Raw genomic sequence first — 21104 nt, forward strand, 5'->3', positions numbered from 1 at the left:
CTTATACAGAATTTTCTCATTTTTTAAAACATGTTCCCCTTCAATTTTTGTTGCCACTTTTGAAGGAGAGTAAGACGAGTCCATCAACGCACGGTTACGTAAACACCGTGATCAAAGCGAACTACCAAAATTTAGCAATATTTTCGAATTCATTTCTCGGGACACTTCCGCATACGAAAGAAAACAAATAATGGTAAAGTGAATACGATATGTAAACCCGTGATACGGGCGGTTTGTCAAATTTGTACAACAGTGCCGGTTAAGTTGTTCTAATTGGGGAGGGGGGGGCAATGAACACTGCCAGTGCTGGTGAATAGACTATCAAGGCAAGTTATCAATTTGTTATATCTGTACTGTTGTCGATATCATGAGTCCCATGTCACGATGACGTCATAACGTATGCATATCTCCATAATACGTCTAAAACGTACATTGGTCCAATTCACGACAGTCGTAATGCTACCAGTATGTTATTGAGGTAGCGTGCAATGTCATTTTCATCATTCGGTTACCGTACGTAATATGTGTACCCAGCATTTCGTTTCCATATAAACATTGGGAACACTTTGTTTATCATCGAGTACTTACGTTCTTTGAGTCTTGCGTTACACACCGCTTATTGAAAATTCTCCGACTCGGCTCATTTGTGTTCAGTTACCCAATAAGAAAATATTGTAACAAACATAGGCCGGCAATGAGACGGGCAATTTTTGAGTAAATATATCTGGAAAGGGTTATATAGTTTTAACATACTAAAATCATAAATATAAAAATCAAAAATCGCGTAAAAGCATCGTTCAAATCATAACGCTCGTTAATTCTGGCAGAAACCCGCTCACGTAATTCATGATCCAAGTATGAGAAGGGGTATTCATTCATGGCAAACTGTTCCGAAGAGGGGTTCCCTTTTCTGTCTTTCTTGTAAGACGTATGGGACTCAGTAACGGCGGAACATCACTATCATTATTTTTCCAGAATAGTAGCGCTCACCCCACTCCAGCAAACGCCAAAAACTTCACCTACTTGTGATCAAAATGCAATTTCAATTTCACCGGAAACTTATATTTTGTATATAATTTTACAGTCTGTACTGCCAACATTGTTAAATACGGGTCTAGGATATGTTGGACACGTACAACGAGTTAATATTTATTGTCTAATGTGAATATTATCAACAAAACGTGCCTAACTTGAAACGGCGCCAGGCACCCCTTCCCTCCATTGCAAATCCCTTTTATGCGTCCCCGACATCAGTTCAACAACCTGTATGATTTCTCATATTCGCAGAGCGGCATTCCTCTCCGGATGTTGACGTTGGGGGCTTAGATCACTTTCGATCACAGAACTGCAATACGTCGGGAGCATGATCTGATGTGATAGCTCCAAAGAGGTTCCTAATGGTTTAGTTAATTTGTCTGTCACGGCGGTCACAGGACTCCCAGGAACATTATATATTTCACTGAACGGTTTCATCAATCATCGGCAATATTCCTAACCGTGGGGATCTCCGCTTTGTTTTATGCCATAATATTCAAAATGGCGGATGGCAAATATAATTCCGATATCAATTCATATAGGTAGGCGAGTTTTTTTTTCTCTTCGTATCAGAATGAAATAATTTGTACCACGAGCTTTCAGTAATTTTCTCCGAATCTTGTTTTATTTTTATATGTGGCTCATCGCCATTGTAATATCAACCGATCGACTCGGACTTGTCTATTATATTTGTTTATGGCGCGTCCCTGATAAATAAACACACATTATACAGCGTTACAGCTGACGCCCCCGGCAAGGTGGACTGAAACTAGTATCTTTGAACTTAATTAATGCATATAATGAACAAGATTACACTTTGCCATGAGATAGGGGAAAATAATAAACATGTGTTATTGATTTTTTTCCAAATTATGCGATATTTTCACAAACTGAAGAGGATTTTCGTTGCTTCTCCCGTTTGGCTTTTAAAAATGGCAGTCTCTACATTAAGTATGTGCATGTGTTTGAATGAATATACCGGGGATATTGTGAACTGCCTTCTGTTATTTTGCATTCATCATTAATTAATAAATTAAATTATTAACTGAATAGATCCGAGTAAACACATTTTGAGAAATTAATTCTATTTATTAGTGTTTCCATTTATTGCGACTGTTAAGTATAAACATATAAAGTATAATTTGAAAGTAGATTTGAAATTAGTGTTGAAATAGAAGCCTGCTCACAATCAAATATAAAACTGGTGATAATGGAGTTACAATATTTACTGTCAGAAACATGTATGATTACGTATTTCATAAGTCATCTATTGATAATAATATGTTGGGTGTAAAAAAAAAAAAAAACTTAAATATTATCTAATACAATGAATTCCATGTAGGCATGAATGTTTTGTTTTTTATATAAAATATTATTAGAATTGCATGCAGCAAAGTATTTAGTATATTCATGAGACTGATAGAATAGTGACTGTAGTACAGATGGAACAGTACAGGTGTGTGTAAAGCAGCTGTGTTCTAACATTTGGTTCAGTCACTTTTAAAGTTCCAAACAAAATTACAAACGAGTGACAAGATTTTGTTGTCAATCATCTTGTAATCAGATGCCGATATATAATCTACATTCCACTCAACTTAACAAACTTAATGTAGTTTATATATATATACATTGTATATATATACATTTTGTATATTCTTTTTTTTTTAACTTTTTTTGAAAATGTTTTTGATGTCCCTCTTTTTTCAACATTGCTTTTAATATCATATCCTGAAATTAATTTTTTGTTGTTAGTATTTCAATTTCAAAGTTTTACTGTCTGTTTTACGGCACTGGTATAGTTAGGGGAACTCCGACTAGATAAGGGATCAAACATTTGAAATCATGGGGGGGGTGGCTGAATGTGTGTGACCGATGCAAATTTGTTTTCACGTTGTCTTATCTGTACATTTTTCGAATGTGCAAACTTCTTTTTCCAGCAACACTTCGCATGCAATTTTTTTTTCTCTTTGTGTCCAACTTGTAATTTCTTTTAAACAAATCTTCCAACCACCCCCATGATTTCAAATGGTCGAATCCTAATTGAATGCACTCCTAATGTGATTAAAGATTAATTCTCACAAATTCCAATCGGAAGTTTTCATCAGAAAAGCCTTTCCCACAATTTTTTGTGCTTTTTACTCAATCGTGGTGGATTTACGTGAAACATTAAAAACTCCTCAAATCAATCATTCAGAGACGTTTATTTCAAATAGTAGAGACAGTACGTAAAACAAATTCATTATAATTAGCTTGGAAATTATACTGAACATTTTGGAATTTTATATACGTGATATTCATTTAGGGCATTCTGATTGGTCAAGTTGATTTCAACCTTTTTTTGAACATTCATGGCTTTCTGAAATTTACTGTAGTTTTTAGAATACCTTTCGAAACTCATTTATTCTGTTACATAATACTTGTTTATATAATTAAAGCTCATTCAAGAATTTTGTCATTGATAATTCATTGATGCTTAATAAATAATAATAATAAATTGTAATTTATACTAAGTTTGTACCCAAAAGAGACCAGGATGTTACCTTTTGAAGGGCATGCATATGTCTTATTATTATACATCTGTCACCGTAACACCATAAGTTACAGTGTGCTGTAATTTTGCGGTATTTTACAGGGTATTTTCATCCTACCATATATGGAAATGCGAATTCCAAATATGGAATGATTATGCACGTAAGCGTCCTCTAATAATAAAAACAAACATGGCTGCCATCAGGGTTTGATCGGACTCCACACAGAAGTTCGCTGATTCTGTTCTAAAGTTTTTGGATTTCGGCATTCCCATGATGTATCATTGGAAGGAAAAGATGTACATTAATAAGGTTATTACGAAAATACCTCAAAGTATGCACTCAGACAGTGCGCGTCGGTCGATACTCCAGCTGTACTGTCTTCGTGCATTCTTCGAGGTATTCTCGTAATAACCTCATATTATCATATTATTCATATGTAAAGTTATTTAAAGACCATTCTGCTCCACTCTCTTGAAGGTCACATTGTGTCAACGTATACTTGTGTGAAATAATAAAAATTTTAGCTTTTATTATTTTTTTTTTTTTTTCAATTTTCAGATTAATTCATGATATCAGTCTTGATAATTTTCAAAGTGAAGACATCTTGTACGATACCAACGACTTTGCGAATAAATCCGTGATTGAAACTGAAATCTTGGATGTTGGATTTAATAATGATAAATTCAAAATGACACGTAAGTTGATTTTGTTGACTTTTATTTGAAATTTAGACTGTATTATGATTTTAAAAATGAGACTGTCACACGTATAAATAAAAAACGGGTACAATTTATACTTCTTCTCATTTACTGGTAGTTTGGTTTTTCTCTGTTCATACCCACTTTTTAAAAATATTAATCAGTAGAATTTACTTCTCTTTAGTGTTTAAAAAAATATTCTTAACATACCAGAAGCCTGTGCTAAAAAATCATTTCCTAAAAAATATTTTCCCAGATTGAGTATCCAATCAGAACTCTTGTTGTATAAGCAGCAACCATCTTTAATTTGGTTAATATGTAACTAAATTATGAGTGCTTCTCAGTATGTGAATCTGTAATTTAATCCACAGTGGTAATTTGTTTGTTTCAGCTGAACACAAAAGGTATTCCCCAAAGAGTCAGTCAGTCACAACCCAACTTAAGGCTGATATGGTTAAATTGGATATTTTGGACAACGATGATGAATTCAGTGAACCCGTACCAAAACAGATATTGAATATATTGAAAGATGAATCCAAGACTGATAAGGTAAGTGTGAAAGCAGATTGACATCAGTCACCAAAAACAGGCACAATCGTAGTGTAAAAACAACAATGTTTATTAGATGTAGGCAACAAAACTTCTGATAAACACAGATTTTACATGGATTAATATAGGGGAAAATGACCTTCAGATGGTGATGGGGAAACTTAATCTCAATAATGATTGGATAATTAAAGTCACTTTTGATTGGTCAAAATTACGAATCCCTGATTGGTCAATTCAACAGTCTGCTGAATCCTCAAATTGACAACATGCTTGAGAAATTCATAGACATGATTTTAGTTTCTGATAACTACACACTTAAGGATGTATGCATCACAACTTCATTTTTTTTTTTCCATTTTTTTCTGAATTTTAGAAGAAAATCAGAGAAATTTAGTTTTTGGGAAAAATAATAAATTTAATTCCATTTCAGAAAAAAAATTCACTCGCAGAATTGATTTCTTGATATAAATGGACCATAAAATTTTTTTTGTTTAGGCCCCTATTATTATAACCACGTTTTTCTGCCAACATTTTGCGTGTAACTTTTGATAAATTTTACTAGAATTTCTTAATTTTTGGACAAAATGGACATAAGTTCTCATTGATCAGTGTTTTTTCGTGTGAAAAAAGTTGTATTTAAAGAAATAGTAATTATGATATCTGTATGGCTGAGTCAATGTTAATACTGCTGATGATCATAGCTCGATTTCTAGTCTTGTCTATCTATATTTTTGGCTATGATCTAAACTTAAATTAATAAATTAGACCAAAAAACAAACAAACTTATGTTGGTTGCCCTCAGGTCGAAAAATTTATAAATTGGGTCGGTCGGTCGGATTTTCTTTTTTTTTTTCAAATTCCTGAAAACTAAGAATATCGTAAATAGCCAATACTTCATAGTATTCGGAACATGTCGGAGAAATACAGATCAACCAGAGGTTCAAAGTCGCCACTTACAGGGACTCTGAGGTTCAAACAACGGTCCGGGATCTTTAATTTTTAGAGGAAACACTTTTTTACTGCTTAAAATGGTGAGTTTAGCCTATTAAAAAAAACGCGACCCGATATATCATATTTTTCGGTCGGGCACTGAGGGCAACAAAACAATTTTTTGTTTGGCCTTAAGGAAATTAATGCTACAAGCTCACAATCTCACAAGATGTTTCAGCGACAATTTCATGTTGTCAATCAATGCAAGTGTGTTATTTCTGGCGTGATATCATCCACTTTTTGCATCAACTACAAATTGAACAAGTTTCTTTTAGGCAACCTTAAATAAATCTGAATTATATGGTCATAAAAAACATATCCCCAATCTTGTAAAATAACTTGATTTTAATGACACACCCTTTGATTTGAGACAATTAATTATCCGGGATAACATTTTTGGTTTTTGTACCTTTCTATTAGAGATGCAGCGCTTATAGAGAAAATATGATAATTATTTTTTCAATGATGGGCATGGACCAAACTACTAGTGCAGTCAAACTGATGGAGCTTTTGGTGTAGTTTTTTTTTTTTATTCTACTGGGATTGAAATAAAAGTCTCTATTGCTTGTGACATTGATCACATGTTAGAATACATAATTTATTTATGTTCTTTTCATTTTATTTATTCAGAAATTCTATATTGGAGGGAATGAGGAAAAAGCACCATCAGTGTCATCATTGTCGTCATCGTCTTCCTCCTCGTCTAGTCAGAAAAGAGGAAATGGTAGAAAACTACCAGCAATTCCAGTACCCCCCGCTGAAGGTAAAGAAGATTTCATATGTAGCCTTAGTACCTGAATTTACATGAAATTCACTATAGCCCCACTACATGAATTCACATATAGCCCCACAATTTTTAGTGAATATTTTTGTCATTTTCAGTAAAAAAAAATTTTTTTTTAAATTTCTTGAAGATTAATAGCACAATTTACGGCAGAATCTGGTCCCAAAAATAAGGGACACGTGAGCTTTGATTCTAACCGGATATATTGCACTGGGTCGGGAAGATACAAACTTTTGACGCGCTGACCGCTTCTCCGCGTCTGATGTTTTGTTTTCCTTGTCATAATACTTACTGATTGATGATTTTGTTTTGATTTTTGAGTTTTTTAGCCTGCAACTCGGCCACGACCTTTGCTTTTTCCGTGAAAAATGGGGAAGTTTACGTCAATTTGACGGACATTCCATTTTGTTTTAAACTAACGAACACACTGTTTAGCACTCCTATTTTTTTCATTTGCTGATTTCTATTCAGAAAAATTCGACCGCTCGAAAATGCACCTTAATTTTGCACTCTTAAAACATGTCAAATTTCCAACACAAATCATTTAAAACTGGTCGAAATTTTAAAACTTGTACGTTAGGAGCTGGAGCTCTCTTCTTGCAGGCGACCGTCGCCGGTAGTATAAAAGCATGTTTTGTACGTACATCCGTGCGCTGATTGTATGCGACTGTCTTAGAAAATCCCTGAATAAGGCGTTACCAAAATGGAAAAAATAAAAAAATTGCCTTCTTAAAAAACGAACAGAATTCAAATATTTCTTTTAACAAATATGTTGCAGTGGGAAAAATAGGATTGGAAACGCTGAACAAAACTTCTGTGCCTCGCGTTTCGATTCTAGGATTACGCGATTATTCATTATTGTGCGTTCGCTTCCTGGAGTTGGTTCTCAATACTACATAAAAATCATCGAGGATAAATAATTTAATATCCCACTTTGTACTCTTCATGGTAAACCACAGGCTCTGAAATACTCGTGGATTTTTTATTGAAAATACATCGAAGAGAAGCCATGATGTTTTGATCGTGATAAAAAGTCACCTTCCTAGGACCGCCCCCTGTTTAATAATTCATGAGATGACGTAATGTTTACTGGGCATTGACACGTGTTTTTACCGACCCCACCAAAACACTGGTATGAATGACGTGTTTCTGATTTATATATTCAAGAGCAGTTGTTCTGATCCAACGATTTTACATAAAATGTCTATGTCTATACATTAACTTTCAATTTCAATAGTCTAGAAAGTATGACAAAGTATGACAAAGCAGTAATTCCCGGTTTAACGCGCAAATATGCAAATTAGCCTTTTTCTCGTCTTCTATTTTTGGTGAATTCTTGGGTTTTAATTTAAAATAGCTGATAGACGCTTTGGCCAATTGCCTCGAAAATTTCACACATTATTGACAAGGTGTTCCCCCTTCAAAATGCGTCCGGACAGTTTATTACGGCGAGTGGAACAAAAATAACAAGTCCGCAATTAACATGGATATATAAATTATGCAAAAATAGAAAAGAGTGAACTTTGAGGTCATGCTGTGCGACTTTGAAAGCCGTTAGAGGAATGAGTGGACGCATTTGAATTAGTAGTATACCAAGGTATCCAGTGATGTAATTTTACCCACAAACGGACTTGAAGTTTTTAAGCTAATTTTTTTTAAACCACTTTTGTCCAAAAAAGCATATTTTTGACCCAAAATCAAAAACGCATTCTGGATATTTAAAATAAAGACAAGTTTTACAAAGTTTGTATAATAAGCTTTCAGAAAATATATAACATGTTGGATATATAATACCATCTTCATTGTCTAATTACTCAATTAAAAAGCAAGCCAAATAAACTGCATCTCTACCTTAATATGTAGCAACCTTTGTATACTTCTATCAGGCTTGTTTTATTTATATTAGTGAATATCTTTGTCATTTTTGGTAAAGAAGTGATATTATCGAAGTCTGTTTCAGCTCGATTGCCCATAAAGTCTGGTAAAGCTGTTAGATTATGTAAATCAACAGCACTATTATCTCCAATATTATACATTTATCACATATCAAAAATGAAAAGTATGCATTCTCTGTCATCATTGTCATTGTTGTTCCCTTCATTTATTATCTTGAACCTCACTCTCATTAGGTAATTTACAAAATGAAATAGAACAAGCCGAGAAAGCCAAGACAGAAGAAGATACCAAGAAAGAAGAAGAGTATGGATACTCACCAGAACAGTGCCCTCCTACAGTCACCATAATTCCAACCGAATCCCCAGGATTTCATTTTGATTCCATTAGTAGAGAAAATCGACCCATGCTGTCAGCCGGTAACTTGTTGCTCCTTGAAGACTCGATCAACGAAGAGAAATCCAGCAAAACAGCAAAGTTGAAGAATTTATTTAATAAATCCGATGTTGCTCCAACTACTGGTAAGTTACCAGTAATTTATAGCAGTTGTTATTCTGAAGTTATCACAGTTCATGGAGAAAATTGTAGGTTTTCTCTAAAAATAAATTCATACTGATTATTCGTATGGAATAGTAATAGAAACCTCTATATAGTGTCACAGTGATGTCAATATGTATAAGTTTTTACTTGATCTTATTATTGATGAACATTTGAATGCCTTGCACTTATCCATCAAAGTCCTACTGTCTTAGTAATCAATAGTTGTTTTGTAAATTCTGTTACAAACTCTTACAAACTACATGTATTGTAAAAATAACTTTATGCCAATTTAGCGAATTTGACTCGATGCATGAATTAAGAGAATCTTAAATTAGCTAAAGTGCCAACAATCTCATTGTTAAAATATACTTTATTTTAAATTAGTGACATTGAATTAGCAATATCACAAAGTAGCTAAATTAGCTAAAATAGCTAGCTAAAAAAACATATTTGACAGTAAATTCTATAGACAGTTTATTCTGTAATATGTTGCTATACTGGTACTAATATATCCAAATTATTGTTATTTAATATATTTATTCGTGACATAAACATACTCATATTTGAGTGTAAATGATTTGTAATTCCCAAATATAATTTTGTGTCATAATGTTTTCATAATTGCAATTTTATTATGTGAAAAACAAAACAAAAAAAATTTGTCTATAAGTTGTGATACAAATTTGAATCCAACATCAAAGATGGTACATGTATATAAAAGGCTTGGCATTTCCAGTACAAGTATTTGTAACAGACAACTGAGTTTTCAAGCCTAAATTCACAAGTTAAATATTAATATTCTTATCATATGTATTTTTAAAATTGTATGCGTGTCTGGTACACTTCTTATAAATTATCTATTAGATAGATACTTGTGTGGTTGACACAACTGTCACATATTACTGTTCGCAAACAATATTGGATTGATTTTAACCTTAGTTACATGTAGCTGATTCTGGTCAATTAGGTGGTTTATATACACTGATGATGTCATCGAAGGTTATCTGTAAGTCACTTGATGCAATATAAATGTACTGAGTATAGAAACCAAATTTACACCCACACACTTTGGAGAATCTTTTTGCTGTCACTTTCTCTGCTTGAAGGGTTTAATTCGTACAGGGACGAAGGCAGTTAAAAAACAATATACCTTGAACATTTATGATGCTCTGTCAAAAATAAACATTTTTTTTCTTTGAATAATTTTTCAAACATTTTATATATTTAATACATTGCTAAAATTGAGAATATTGAAAGAAGAAATTTTGTTGTCACATCCTCTGCTCACAGGGTTTAATTCGTATGCATTTAAAAATTCATCTCTATAGGAATGGAGGCGGTAAATTGGAATGATATACCCTCGGTACCTTTAACATCCAAGATGCACTGTGGAAAATAAGCATGATTTCTTTCTTTGAATAATAGTTCAAACATTTCATATATTTAATTCATTGTTAAAATTCAGAATGCCAACAAATAAATCGAAGACTTATTTCATTCATCACCTTTCATCAGCAGTATTACATATTTGCCCAAGCATATATCTTGGCTGTGGTATTTCCGTCAAAAATATGCAGAACATTTAGGGGAATTTGTAAAATGAATTTTTTGATTAGGAATATATTGATGCTTTTATAAATAATTTTGTAATATATTGATGATATTAGTGTATGCAATAAAACATTACTTTAAGGCCAATAAACTTTGAAAAATTGAGTTTGCGGCAAAAAAAATATGTTATCTTAAATCCATGATGCAATCAGACATTTGAAATTTTAATTTGTAAATCATTATAAAACTATTGATTAGTATGTTGTCATGGTTACTATCTGTCTGTTGTTATAGTAACAGAATTATGTTAATTGTATATTGATTAGTCAAATCCAAATGTTTCAGATACATTATTTTAGAATAATCAGTGGTTGAAAACACATCCTTAGTTAACAGTGTTAGAGGTAAATTTAGTATATTACTATTTTATTTTTTTAATTTCAATATTAGAGTCATCGCAAAGACAACACATTTTTTTAATTGATGCTAAGGGCAAAGAAAATAAATTTAGTTTATTCAGTAACCCCCATATTTTGGCAGAAAATTATATGTTTATTGTATGCAAATTAGCTCCAAATTATTCATTTGTATGCAAATTAGCTATGTTCTTGGTATGGTAATCTTGGAATACATTTACCATTTACGTCCTATAGTTCAAAAAAACACCTCAGAGTTTGTCACAACTTATTGGAAAAAATAAAATAAAAAAATAAAAATCTCTGCCATTACCTGAAACATTAAATTTGTTTTATTTGTTTTTTTTGCATGAATACTTAAAATTCCATATTTGGAAATTATACATCCTAATAATATCATATGTTGATAGCCCAATATTACCATTAAAATAACCTGAATATACCCCGGTAATTAACTTCTTTCATATTTTATTTCTATCATTAAGAATCTCCCAAGAAGAAAAGTGACTTCACCCTGGCAACGCTGTGCATCGATGGAGAAATCAAGCAACAGACACACTTAGTGATGTTTCGTTTTCTACCGAGGCATGAAGATGAAATTGAACTTGATATTGGTGACCCTATATATGTAGAGAATATGTGTGATGACCTCTGGTATGAGGGCGTTAACTTGCGAAACGGTTGTGAGGGATGTTTTCCGGGCGTCTATGTTCGGGAAATATCGGAGGATACTGAAAGTGAACCAGGTAAGGTGTACTTTAATTATATGCGTAACCCAAGTGTGCGTCTCCACTGTACTCTCATTTGCAAGTCAACACATCGCCAGCTGACCGTTTTTACCCATTAATAATGGCGATTCATAGATGCTTTTGTTTTAACATCAGTGGTGTTTTTAGAAACAAAAATGTCAGATCTTATATAGAATTTTCACAAAATATATATTCTAAAAGTATATACTTAGAATATGAATTAGAAGTTATCACATTTTGAATATATAACCCTCTGAACACCGTAAATTTCCAGGCCAAAATATTGATTTTTAAGTCTTCATGTATTTTACTATAATTTAATTCTTTGTATTTTCAACCTGATGGACATAATTTCTCATTGGTCACAGATCTTGATCAAAATGTTTTTTAAAAAAAATGGATAGCAATTACCATATTTGTTCTATTAGAAGCACATCTCTAATAAATGTACATATAAACTGAATATTAGTTTGGATGTATACTGAATCATTATAATATGAGCTTATTACGAGGATACCTCAAAGTATGCACAAAGACAGTACAGCAGGAGTATCGACTGACCATAGCGGAGGTTGATGCAACAGCGTACTGTCTGAGTACATACTTTGAGCTATCTTCGTAATAACCTTATTATTTTCTATCCAAGGATACATCATGGGATGCTGAAATCTAAAAAGTTTAGAACAGAATCAGCCAACTTCTTTGTGTGGAGTCAGGTCAAACCCTAGTGGCAGCCATGTTTGTTTTTATTATTAGAGGATGCTTACGCATGTAATCTTTCCATATTTGGAATTCGCATTTCCTTATATTGTAGGATGAAAATACCCTGTAAAATACCGCAAAATTATGGCACGCTGTAACTTGTGGCGTTACTGTGACAGCGTTACTGTGACAGACGACTTATTTTGACTGTAGACACACATATATAATTTACATACTAGTAAGTGGATGCGTTACTAATAGAGCAAATACAGTATTTTGGATTAATTTTGTAAAAGCTGACAAACTTAGGCAATCAAAGATTTAATGGCGTTTACAAGGATTCAATTAAAGTTAGAGGACTATATAAATCTCTTTAATGAACTCTAGTACATTTTTTGTCATTAACGGCATATTATAGTTTGTAGCTTGTAAAATAGCGCACATTTATAAATTATGCAGTGTGAATAGTCCCACAAGTAAAACAAATTACAATTCAAAATGAATGGTCTAGTGCACTCAAATTTGATTTAAATTCAGTCGTCATATACACATGTCAAAACCATGCTTGATATTAATCCCTGGTAGATATCTGTACATATTGTCTATAATTTATTTCTTGTCATATTGAATTTATTATAAATAATGTGGGTTTTTTGTACATGACATTCTTTTTTCAATATCTTTTTTTTTTTTATGATAGTTTTTTTGTGCCTGGTGGCAGTTCCGTACATTAAATGTCACTGTTGTCTCTCCTGACGTTTTTTTTTTGTATGTGCAAATTGCAAGTGCATTTTTGCCACAGAAGTCATATTTATGTTAGGGACTACATGACAGGGTTGTGTGGCCATCTCTCTATCAAATGGCAATTTAAATGTGCTATCCTGGTGTCAACCAGGCTCAGTCGAACACAAGCACCTGCGAACCTTAACCAAAATTCCCCCAAAGTCGCATTCGTTAGCGAATGAATCTCGGCCAGTGGAATTGGCCTTCCCATTGAGTCTGTGGTAGACACACCCAGGGTATCTTCAGTGCACGTTGGAGCTTTTTCCTAAAGCTTTAAATTTTTCCTATCTTGTGATATCTGACAATTAATCCTCTTTGTTGATTTACAGAATCTTATAATTACATGCATCTGATTACTAAGTCTTACTAAAAATAGAACTGACATAATCGTAGAATGTACATGGTTACAGATCAAATGAGTTTGCTGACGATAACCGCGTTATCAAACCCGGCTGCGTTACTTTGCTGTGACTTCCGACACAAACTTGTGATACACATGCACTAATTAATTGACCTTATCAGATATATAACAACAAAGGGAGGTGGTCGTTGCGTGGCGCATGTTCGATTTTCATGTAAACAAACACTGTATTTTACACACGTTGTGTACGTCGATATTGAACACAACGTGGCGTGGCGACTACCACCCTTGAACATGATTTTCCCATTTCCCAGGGCTAAATGGTAAGAAGTGTTTCTTAGATACATTCCTAATGAAGTTTTTAGGTTCTGTCGAAGTGCCAATACATAAAGGAAATGACATTCTTTGCAAAGCGATGCAAAAGGTTCGTCAGTTTTGAAACACTATATATTTTTTCCAACTGTGTATAATCATCGCAGAGTTTTGTCTCTGCAAATAAAAATAGTTCATATCCATGTTTCAGAATTTCTTTTCTAATACAATTTTCTTCTGTGATGCCAAAACAATATACTATAAAATACTTTATTTTCACTTGAAATTTACTTTTGTTATTTTCGCCATTTCCCTATATTTTACATTCAACTCATCAAAAACCAGTGAAAATAAATCCCATACAAAACACCCATCACAGTAGATGCCATGAGTGAAAGTGTTGTTCACCGTGGTAACTTTGATTATTTGTGTAGAAGTTCATCACTTTAGAATATAGCAAACTTATTTGCTATTAGAACAATAATAATGCTGTGAATGACCTTAAATTTTTGAATCTTGTTAAAATTTTCAAAATTCTAAATTTCTTGAATTTCTTCGTAATTTTGGAAGAGATAGATGTAATTTTACATTGCCTGATAAAAAATTATTATGCATAATATGACAAGAGTTAACCTTTCATTCATGACACAAACGCTCCATTTATTGCTAGATTACAAAAGTGGTATATTGGATCAGTTTATTGTATAATTATCATACACTATACCTGCACTACTGTATATTGTTTTTTTATGTAATATTACAGATAGTGACAGCGAGGAGAATGACTATTGCAAGTAGTCCCCCCACACTTTGCTTAATGGAGATTAGTAACCGAGGAATAAAAATGACTGATCAATCAAAACCTAAAATAGTGCAGGTTTGTCGAATATAAAACATAATTTATCAGTTTTCTTCGAGGATAATGGTCTGTGTGTGTTTGTTGATGGATGGGGTGTTATGTGACCTTGCTATGGTACAGTGGTTAAGATGTTTGTATCACATCAGAAAGCCTTATTTGGATTTCATCGACTTGACTGACTGCTTACTGATGAATTATAAATAGTACCGGTATAAATTTTTCCACAAAATATGCTGTTTAATAGTTTTTATACAATGCTGCCCTCTCAGATGGGGTGTGTCTGTTTTGTGTGCACAATTTTTCTTAATGTAGAAACCTACTCATACTCATGTGTGTTACAGTATCATATTTTGAAGAAAAAAAATCCTAAATTCTTTCAAAAATTGCTATTTTTAGAACAATTTCATAGAACACAATGATATAGAAAAATAGCCTTGTTACGTTTTAAAACTCAGATTATTTAAATAATTCAAGATAACCCATCAGTCACAATACCTTATTTACATTTTTCACCTGATATCACCAGTCTATAATTTTAGATATGGTATACATTTCTGCCTTAGGAACTCTGCCATAGGGTTTTAATGCTGCCAAAATAGCCATGATTCACTAGAATACAACAATCATTCTCTCTCGAAAAAAAAATGGTGGTCTCAACTTTTTTTAAAACAATATATTCTTATATTGACTGGGAGTGTTAAATGTCAAATAAATGTCAACTTTGCATGTTAAAGGAGACTGGTATCCTCATCAGTACAGTGAGTGGTTTTCTTCCTGTCAGTTCTTTTAAAAACTGATTGGACTTTCCGTTTCTGAAACAAGCATATAAGAAACGGACACATAACAGACCTGACCTCTGATGGATGGTATTATGGGAAACTTCTCAGTGTTATTCATCATTGGACACTGTATGTTGATGAAATGAGAGGAATTGAAACTCTGTTTATGTGATTGAATTCTGGTGTGATTTAATGAAATGTGTGGCATGTGGCATACATAGTATGCTGTTCTCGTGCTTCAAATGGAACACTTATGCGCATGTGTTTTGTAGTGGTGTAGCTAGACACTGAATCGTCTTTAACTTCGGGTGAATGCATGATTCTCTCTTTCTCTGATCTTATCCTTTTTTTCCACTTTCCTCTTAGTCTGGAGGTGAGGAGGAAAACTCTGACTCTGAAGTAAGTCTTTTTCCTAGATATTTCCGTGTTTGTCACCTCAGGTTTCTCACTTTTATTAATCTTCATAATTATTGCTAAATCATATACATGCACAGTAGTTTAATGCATTTATTATTGTTGTAGTAGTTATATATTTGTGAATACATGTGTTGACCATGTGCAGAACAATGTACAGAGTAAATGGCAGAATTTTATTGTAGACCACTTATGTTTGTGAAACATTCCTGGTAGACCACTTATGTTAGTGAAATGTTCTTGTTGACCACTTATGTTTGTGAAACGTTCTTGTTGACCACTTATGTTTGTGAAACATTTTGGGTAGACCACTTAAATGCATGTTTTGATGCATTTTCTTTTAAATCACTTATTTTTGTGATGTCATCTGATATTTCCAACTTATTACATCATCATCCTTTCACAGCCATACATTTCTTTATCTAGAATATCTCTACATTGTGCTCAGCAGAACACTTTATTTTTATCAGCATTTTTTTTTTTTTTATTTTCAGAAAAAAGATTCTGTTAGAAAAAAAATGGGCAAGCTACTCGGGAAAGGAAGTAAAAAACAACATGATCATTTTTTCTCTTTGAAAAATGTTTCTTTCTGTGGATATCATCCAAAAAATGACAGGTAAGATAGAATCTGTGTTATACTATTTGATATACTGGTGTATATATATATATATATATATAGGAAGGTAGTCGATTATTCCAGGTGAGAGTGCTCGATACTAAATGATGAGTTTGTGAAGCAAATTTACATACGTGGACAGAGAAATTAAGACACGAAAAAAAATGGGCAAGCTACTCGGGAAAGGAAGTAAAAAACAACATGATCATTTTTTCTCTTTGAAAAATGTTTCTTTCTGTGGATATCATCCAAAAAATGACAGGTAAGATAGAATCTGTGTTATACTATTTGATATACCGGTGTATATATATATATATATATATATATATATATATATAGGAAGGTATTCGATTATTCCAGGTGAGAGTGCTCGATACTAAATGATGAGTTTGTGAAGCAAATTTACATACGTGGACAGAGAAATTAAGACACGACTACATGAGTAAAGTTCACTCTAAAGTACTGTTTCATAAGGTACATGGAGTACCTCACTCATCAGGAGTTAAGACTTTATATATATATATATATATATATATATATATATATATATATATATATATATATATATATATATATACCCCTAAAAAATCCTGATTTTAGGAGTTGAGGACCCTGGGCGCTAACGCGGTCGAGTAGGGTATATATATGGAAATGCATACATCTTTTAAAAGAAATTGATATATTCTGTAACAGTGTTTTTTTAACACGAGTGAAAAAAACATTCCTTCATTGTGTGCAGGGTGTATACTTATTTCTTGGTGAAATGTCAGAATTACATGTGGATATACTTTCTATGGAATTATACATTTTCTATAGAATTACATGTCCAGACTTTTTATTCAATTATAGACTTCTGTTGAAATATGTGTATATAGACTTTCTATGGAATTATACGTTTTCTATAGAATTACATGTCCAGACTTTTTATTGAATTTTATAGACTTCTGTGGAAATATGTGTATATAGACTTTCTATGGAATTATACATTTTCTATAGAATTACATGTCCAGACTTTTTATTGAATTTTATAGACTTCTGTGGAAATATGTGTATATAGACTTTCTATGGAATTATACATTTTCTATTGAATTACATGTCCAGACTTTTTATTGAATTATAGACTTCTGTTGAAATATGTGTATATAGACTTTCTATGGAATTATACATTTTCTATAGAATTACATGTCCAGACTTGTTATTGAATTATAGACTTCTGTTGAAATATGTGTATATAGACTTTCTATGGAATTATACATTTTCTATAGAATTACATGTCCAGACTTTTTATTGAATTATAGACTTCTGTTGAAATATGTGTATATAGACTTTCTATGGAATTATACATTTTCTATTGAATTACATGTCCAGAATTTTTATTGAATTATAGACTTCTGTTGAAATATGTGTATATAGACTTTCTATGGAATTATACGTTTTCTATAGAATTACATGTCCAGACTTTTTATTGAATTTTATAGACTTCTGTGGAAATATGTGTATATAGACTTTCTATGGAATTATACATTTTCTATAGAATTCCATGTCCAGACTTTTTATTGAATTTTATAGACTTCTGTGGAAATATGTGTATATGGACTTTCTATGGAATTATACATTTTCTATAGAATTACATGTCCAGACTTTTTATTGAATTATAGACTTCTGTTGAAATATGTGTATATAGACTTTCTATGGAATTATACATTTTCTATAGAATTACATGTCCAGACTTTTTATTGAATTATGGACTTCTGTTGAAATATGTGTATATAGACTTTCTATGGAATTATACATTTTCTATTGAATTACATGTCCAGACTTTTTATTGAATTATAGACTTCTGTTGAAATATGTGTATATAGACTTTCTATGGAATTATACATTTTCTATTGAATTACATGTCCAGACTTTTTATTGAATTATAGACTTCTGTTGAAATATGTGTATATAGACTTTCTATGGAATTATACATTTTCTATTGAATTACATGTCCAGACTTTTTATTGAATTATAGACTTCTGTTGAAATATGTGTATATAGACTTTCTATGGAATTATACATTTTCTATAGAATTACATGTCCAGACTTTTTATTGAATTATAGACTTCTGTTGAAATATGTGTATATAGACTTTCTATGGAATTATACGTTTTCTATAGAATTACATGTCCAGACTTTTTATTGAATTTTATAGACTTCTGTGGAAATATGTGTATATAGACTTTCTATGGAATTATACATTTTCTATAGAATTCCATGTCCAGACTTTTTATTGAATTTTATAGACTTCTGTGGAAATATGTGTATATAGACTTTCTATGGAATTATACATTTTCTATAGAATTCCATGTCCAGACTTTTTATTGAATTTTATAGACTTCTGTGGAAATATGTGTATATAGACTTTCTATGGAATTATACATTTTCTATAGAATTACATGTCCAGACTTTTTATTGAATTATAGACTTCTGTTGAAATATGTGTATATAGACTTTCTATGGAATTATACATTTTCTATTGAATTACATGTCCAGACTTTTTATTGGATTATAGACTTCTGTTGAAATATGTGTATATAGACTTTCTATGGAATTATACATTTTCTATAGAATTACATGTCCAGACTTTTTATTGAATTATAGACTTCTGTTGAAATATGTATATATAGACTTTCTATGGAATTATACATTTTCTATAGAATTACATGTCCAGACTTTTTATTGAATTATAGACTTCTGTTAAAATATGTGTATATAGACTTTCTATGGAATTATACATTTTCCATAGAATTACATGTCCAGACTTTTTATTGAATTATAGACTTCTGTTGAAATATGTGTATATAGATTTTCTATGGAAATACACATTTTCTATAGAATTACATGTCCAGACTTTTTATTAAATTATTGACTTCTGTTGAAATATGTGTATATAGACTTTCTATGGAATTATACATTTTCTATAGAATTACATGTCCAGACTTTTTATTGAATTATAGACTTCTGTTGAAATATGTGTATATAGACTTTCTATGGAATTACACATTTTCTATGGACTTACATGTCCAGACTTTTTATTGAATTATAGACAACTAGTATAGAAATTGTGAATCATTATGCTAATATTTCTTTCATAATATTATACTTTTGCAGATATTTTGGGTTTATTACCAAACATCCTTCAGAAAGAAGATTTGCTTGTCATGTATATATTTCAGAAGAAGGCACTTCATCAAAACCAGTGGCTGAGTCTGTAGGGTAAGTAAACAACAGATTTTACCTATCCAATCACTGGGGTTCCCTTTAATGTTTTGCTGTCTGTTGTGTTTATATCTGATAAAGCACTATCCGGAATATCTTTTCTCAAGAATGATTCAGTTGATTTATTTCATTGAATACAAATTCCTGTATAGTTTCTGAAGAAATTGTATAAATTTTATCAATTGTTGATAAAACAAAGGAATTTCAATTATGTGCCAATGAGGGAGCTTTTTCTTATTTCCGCATTCTATTATTAATAGATTTGCTTAGTTCGCAACATAACAATGGTCTTATCTGTTATTTTTGGAATTGTAATAATTTTTATAATTATGTACAGTATTTTTTTTTTTACTGTCTCCCTTTTCGCAATACAGAAGAGCATTTCGAAGATTCTATGATGAGTTTCTGGAATACACAAACCCAACTGAAGACATTTACATGGAATGAGTGATTACTTGCCATCCCTACATTCAGATCATCTTAGATTAACCCACCTGGTTTTGTATTGTCGACTATTCCATTTTGAAGCAAAAGTAGGGATGTTGGATGATTTATCATCACCACCAACATTAACATTATGAATCATTGTTTCGTGTTTTTTTGAAAAATACACAAATATGATATCACATGCCATAAAACGTTTGTTGCTAATGTTGCTGTAATGAGGATTTGGCAAAAGGAAAAACATTTTTTTCTTTTTTAGATACATGTAATTTCTAACCCTATAGTACCCTCAAACCAAACAGAACCCTGGCAGAAAACTGGACAGTTTATCACCTGACTGCAAATTACAAAATAGTTTTTATTGCCTTTGCATTCACAATGTCACATAACTGTAGGTAGCTCAGCAAATAGCTGTCAACTTATAAAAATGACATTGTTAAACAATTTTAGGGACCTTATTTGTGTGAATCTTTCCATGTATAGCATGTACAACCACAAGATGCAGTTTTAAATAGAAATGCATGTTTCTGTTGACAAAGGCAGCCATATGGTCATGTGACCCGGAAGTTGTTGCAAACTTGCATTACAGTGACTCAGCTGAGGAAACGAACAAAAACAAATGAGTGAAATTTGACAAGCTGACATTTAGAATCAAAATAATCCATGGCGCAAAACAAAATCCTTTGAACTTTAACCCTTTGAAATCCCAGAATCGACTTTTATCATCTTTCACAAATTAAAACTTACATAATTTTTTTGTTATATTATTTAAAAAATTTGATTCAGACTTGTTGCCAATAGGAAATAATGTTCATTTGGTACAAAAATATCCAAAAA

General features: G+C 31.9%; 1 protein-coding gene across 1 annotated transcript; it reads left to right on the forward strand.

Annotated features, from left to right (window-relative positions):
• The first annotated feature begins 1319 nt into the window (after positions 1–1319).
• On the forward strand, positions 1320–20461 carry LOC100369970 (C-Jun-amino-terminal kinase-interacting protein 2-like). The gene is made up of 12 exons (XM_078011359.2): positions 1320–1577; positions 4125–4261; positions 4656–4813; positions 6434–6566; positions 8717–9001; positions 11473–11733; positions 13897–14006; positions 14658–14771; positions 15899–15931; positions 16441–16562; positions 19716–19820; positions 20198–20461. The coding sequence occupies exons 1-12, from the start codon at positions 1537–1539 to the stop codon at positions 20268–20270; spliced, it is 1572 nt and encodes a 523-aa protein (XP_077867485.2). The 5' UTR covers positions 1320–1536; the 3' UTR covers positions 20271–20461.
• The last annotated feature ends 643 nt before the right edge of the window (positions 20462–21104 follow it).

This window comes from Saccoglossus kowalevskii, chromosome 19 (genome assembly GCF_978046115.1).
Source record: "Saccoglossus kowalevskii chromosome 19, keSacKowa6.1, whole genome shotgun sequence".
NCBI classification, from domain to species: Eukaryota; Metazoa; Hemichordata; class Enteropneusta; family Harrimaniidae; genus Saccoglossus; species Saccoglossus kowalevskii.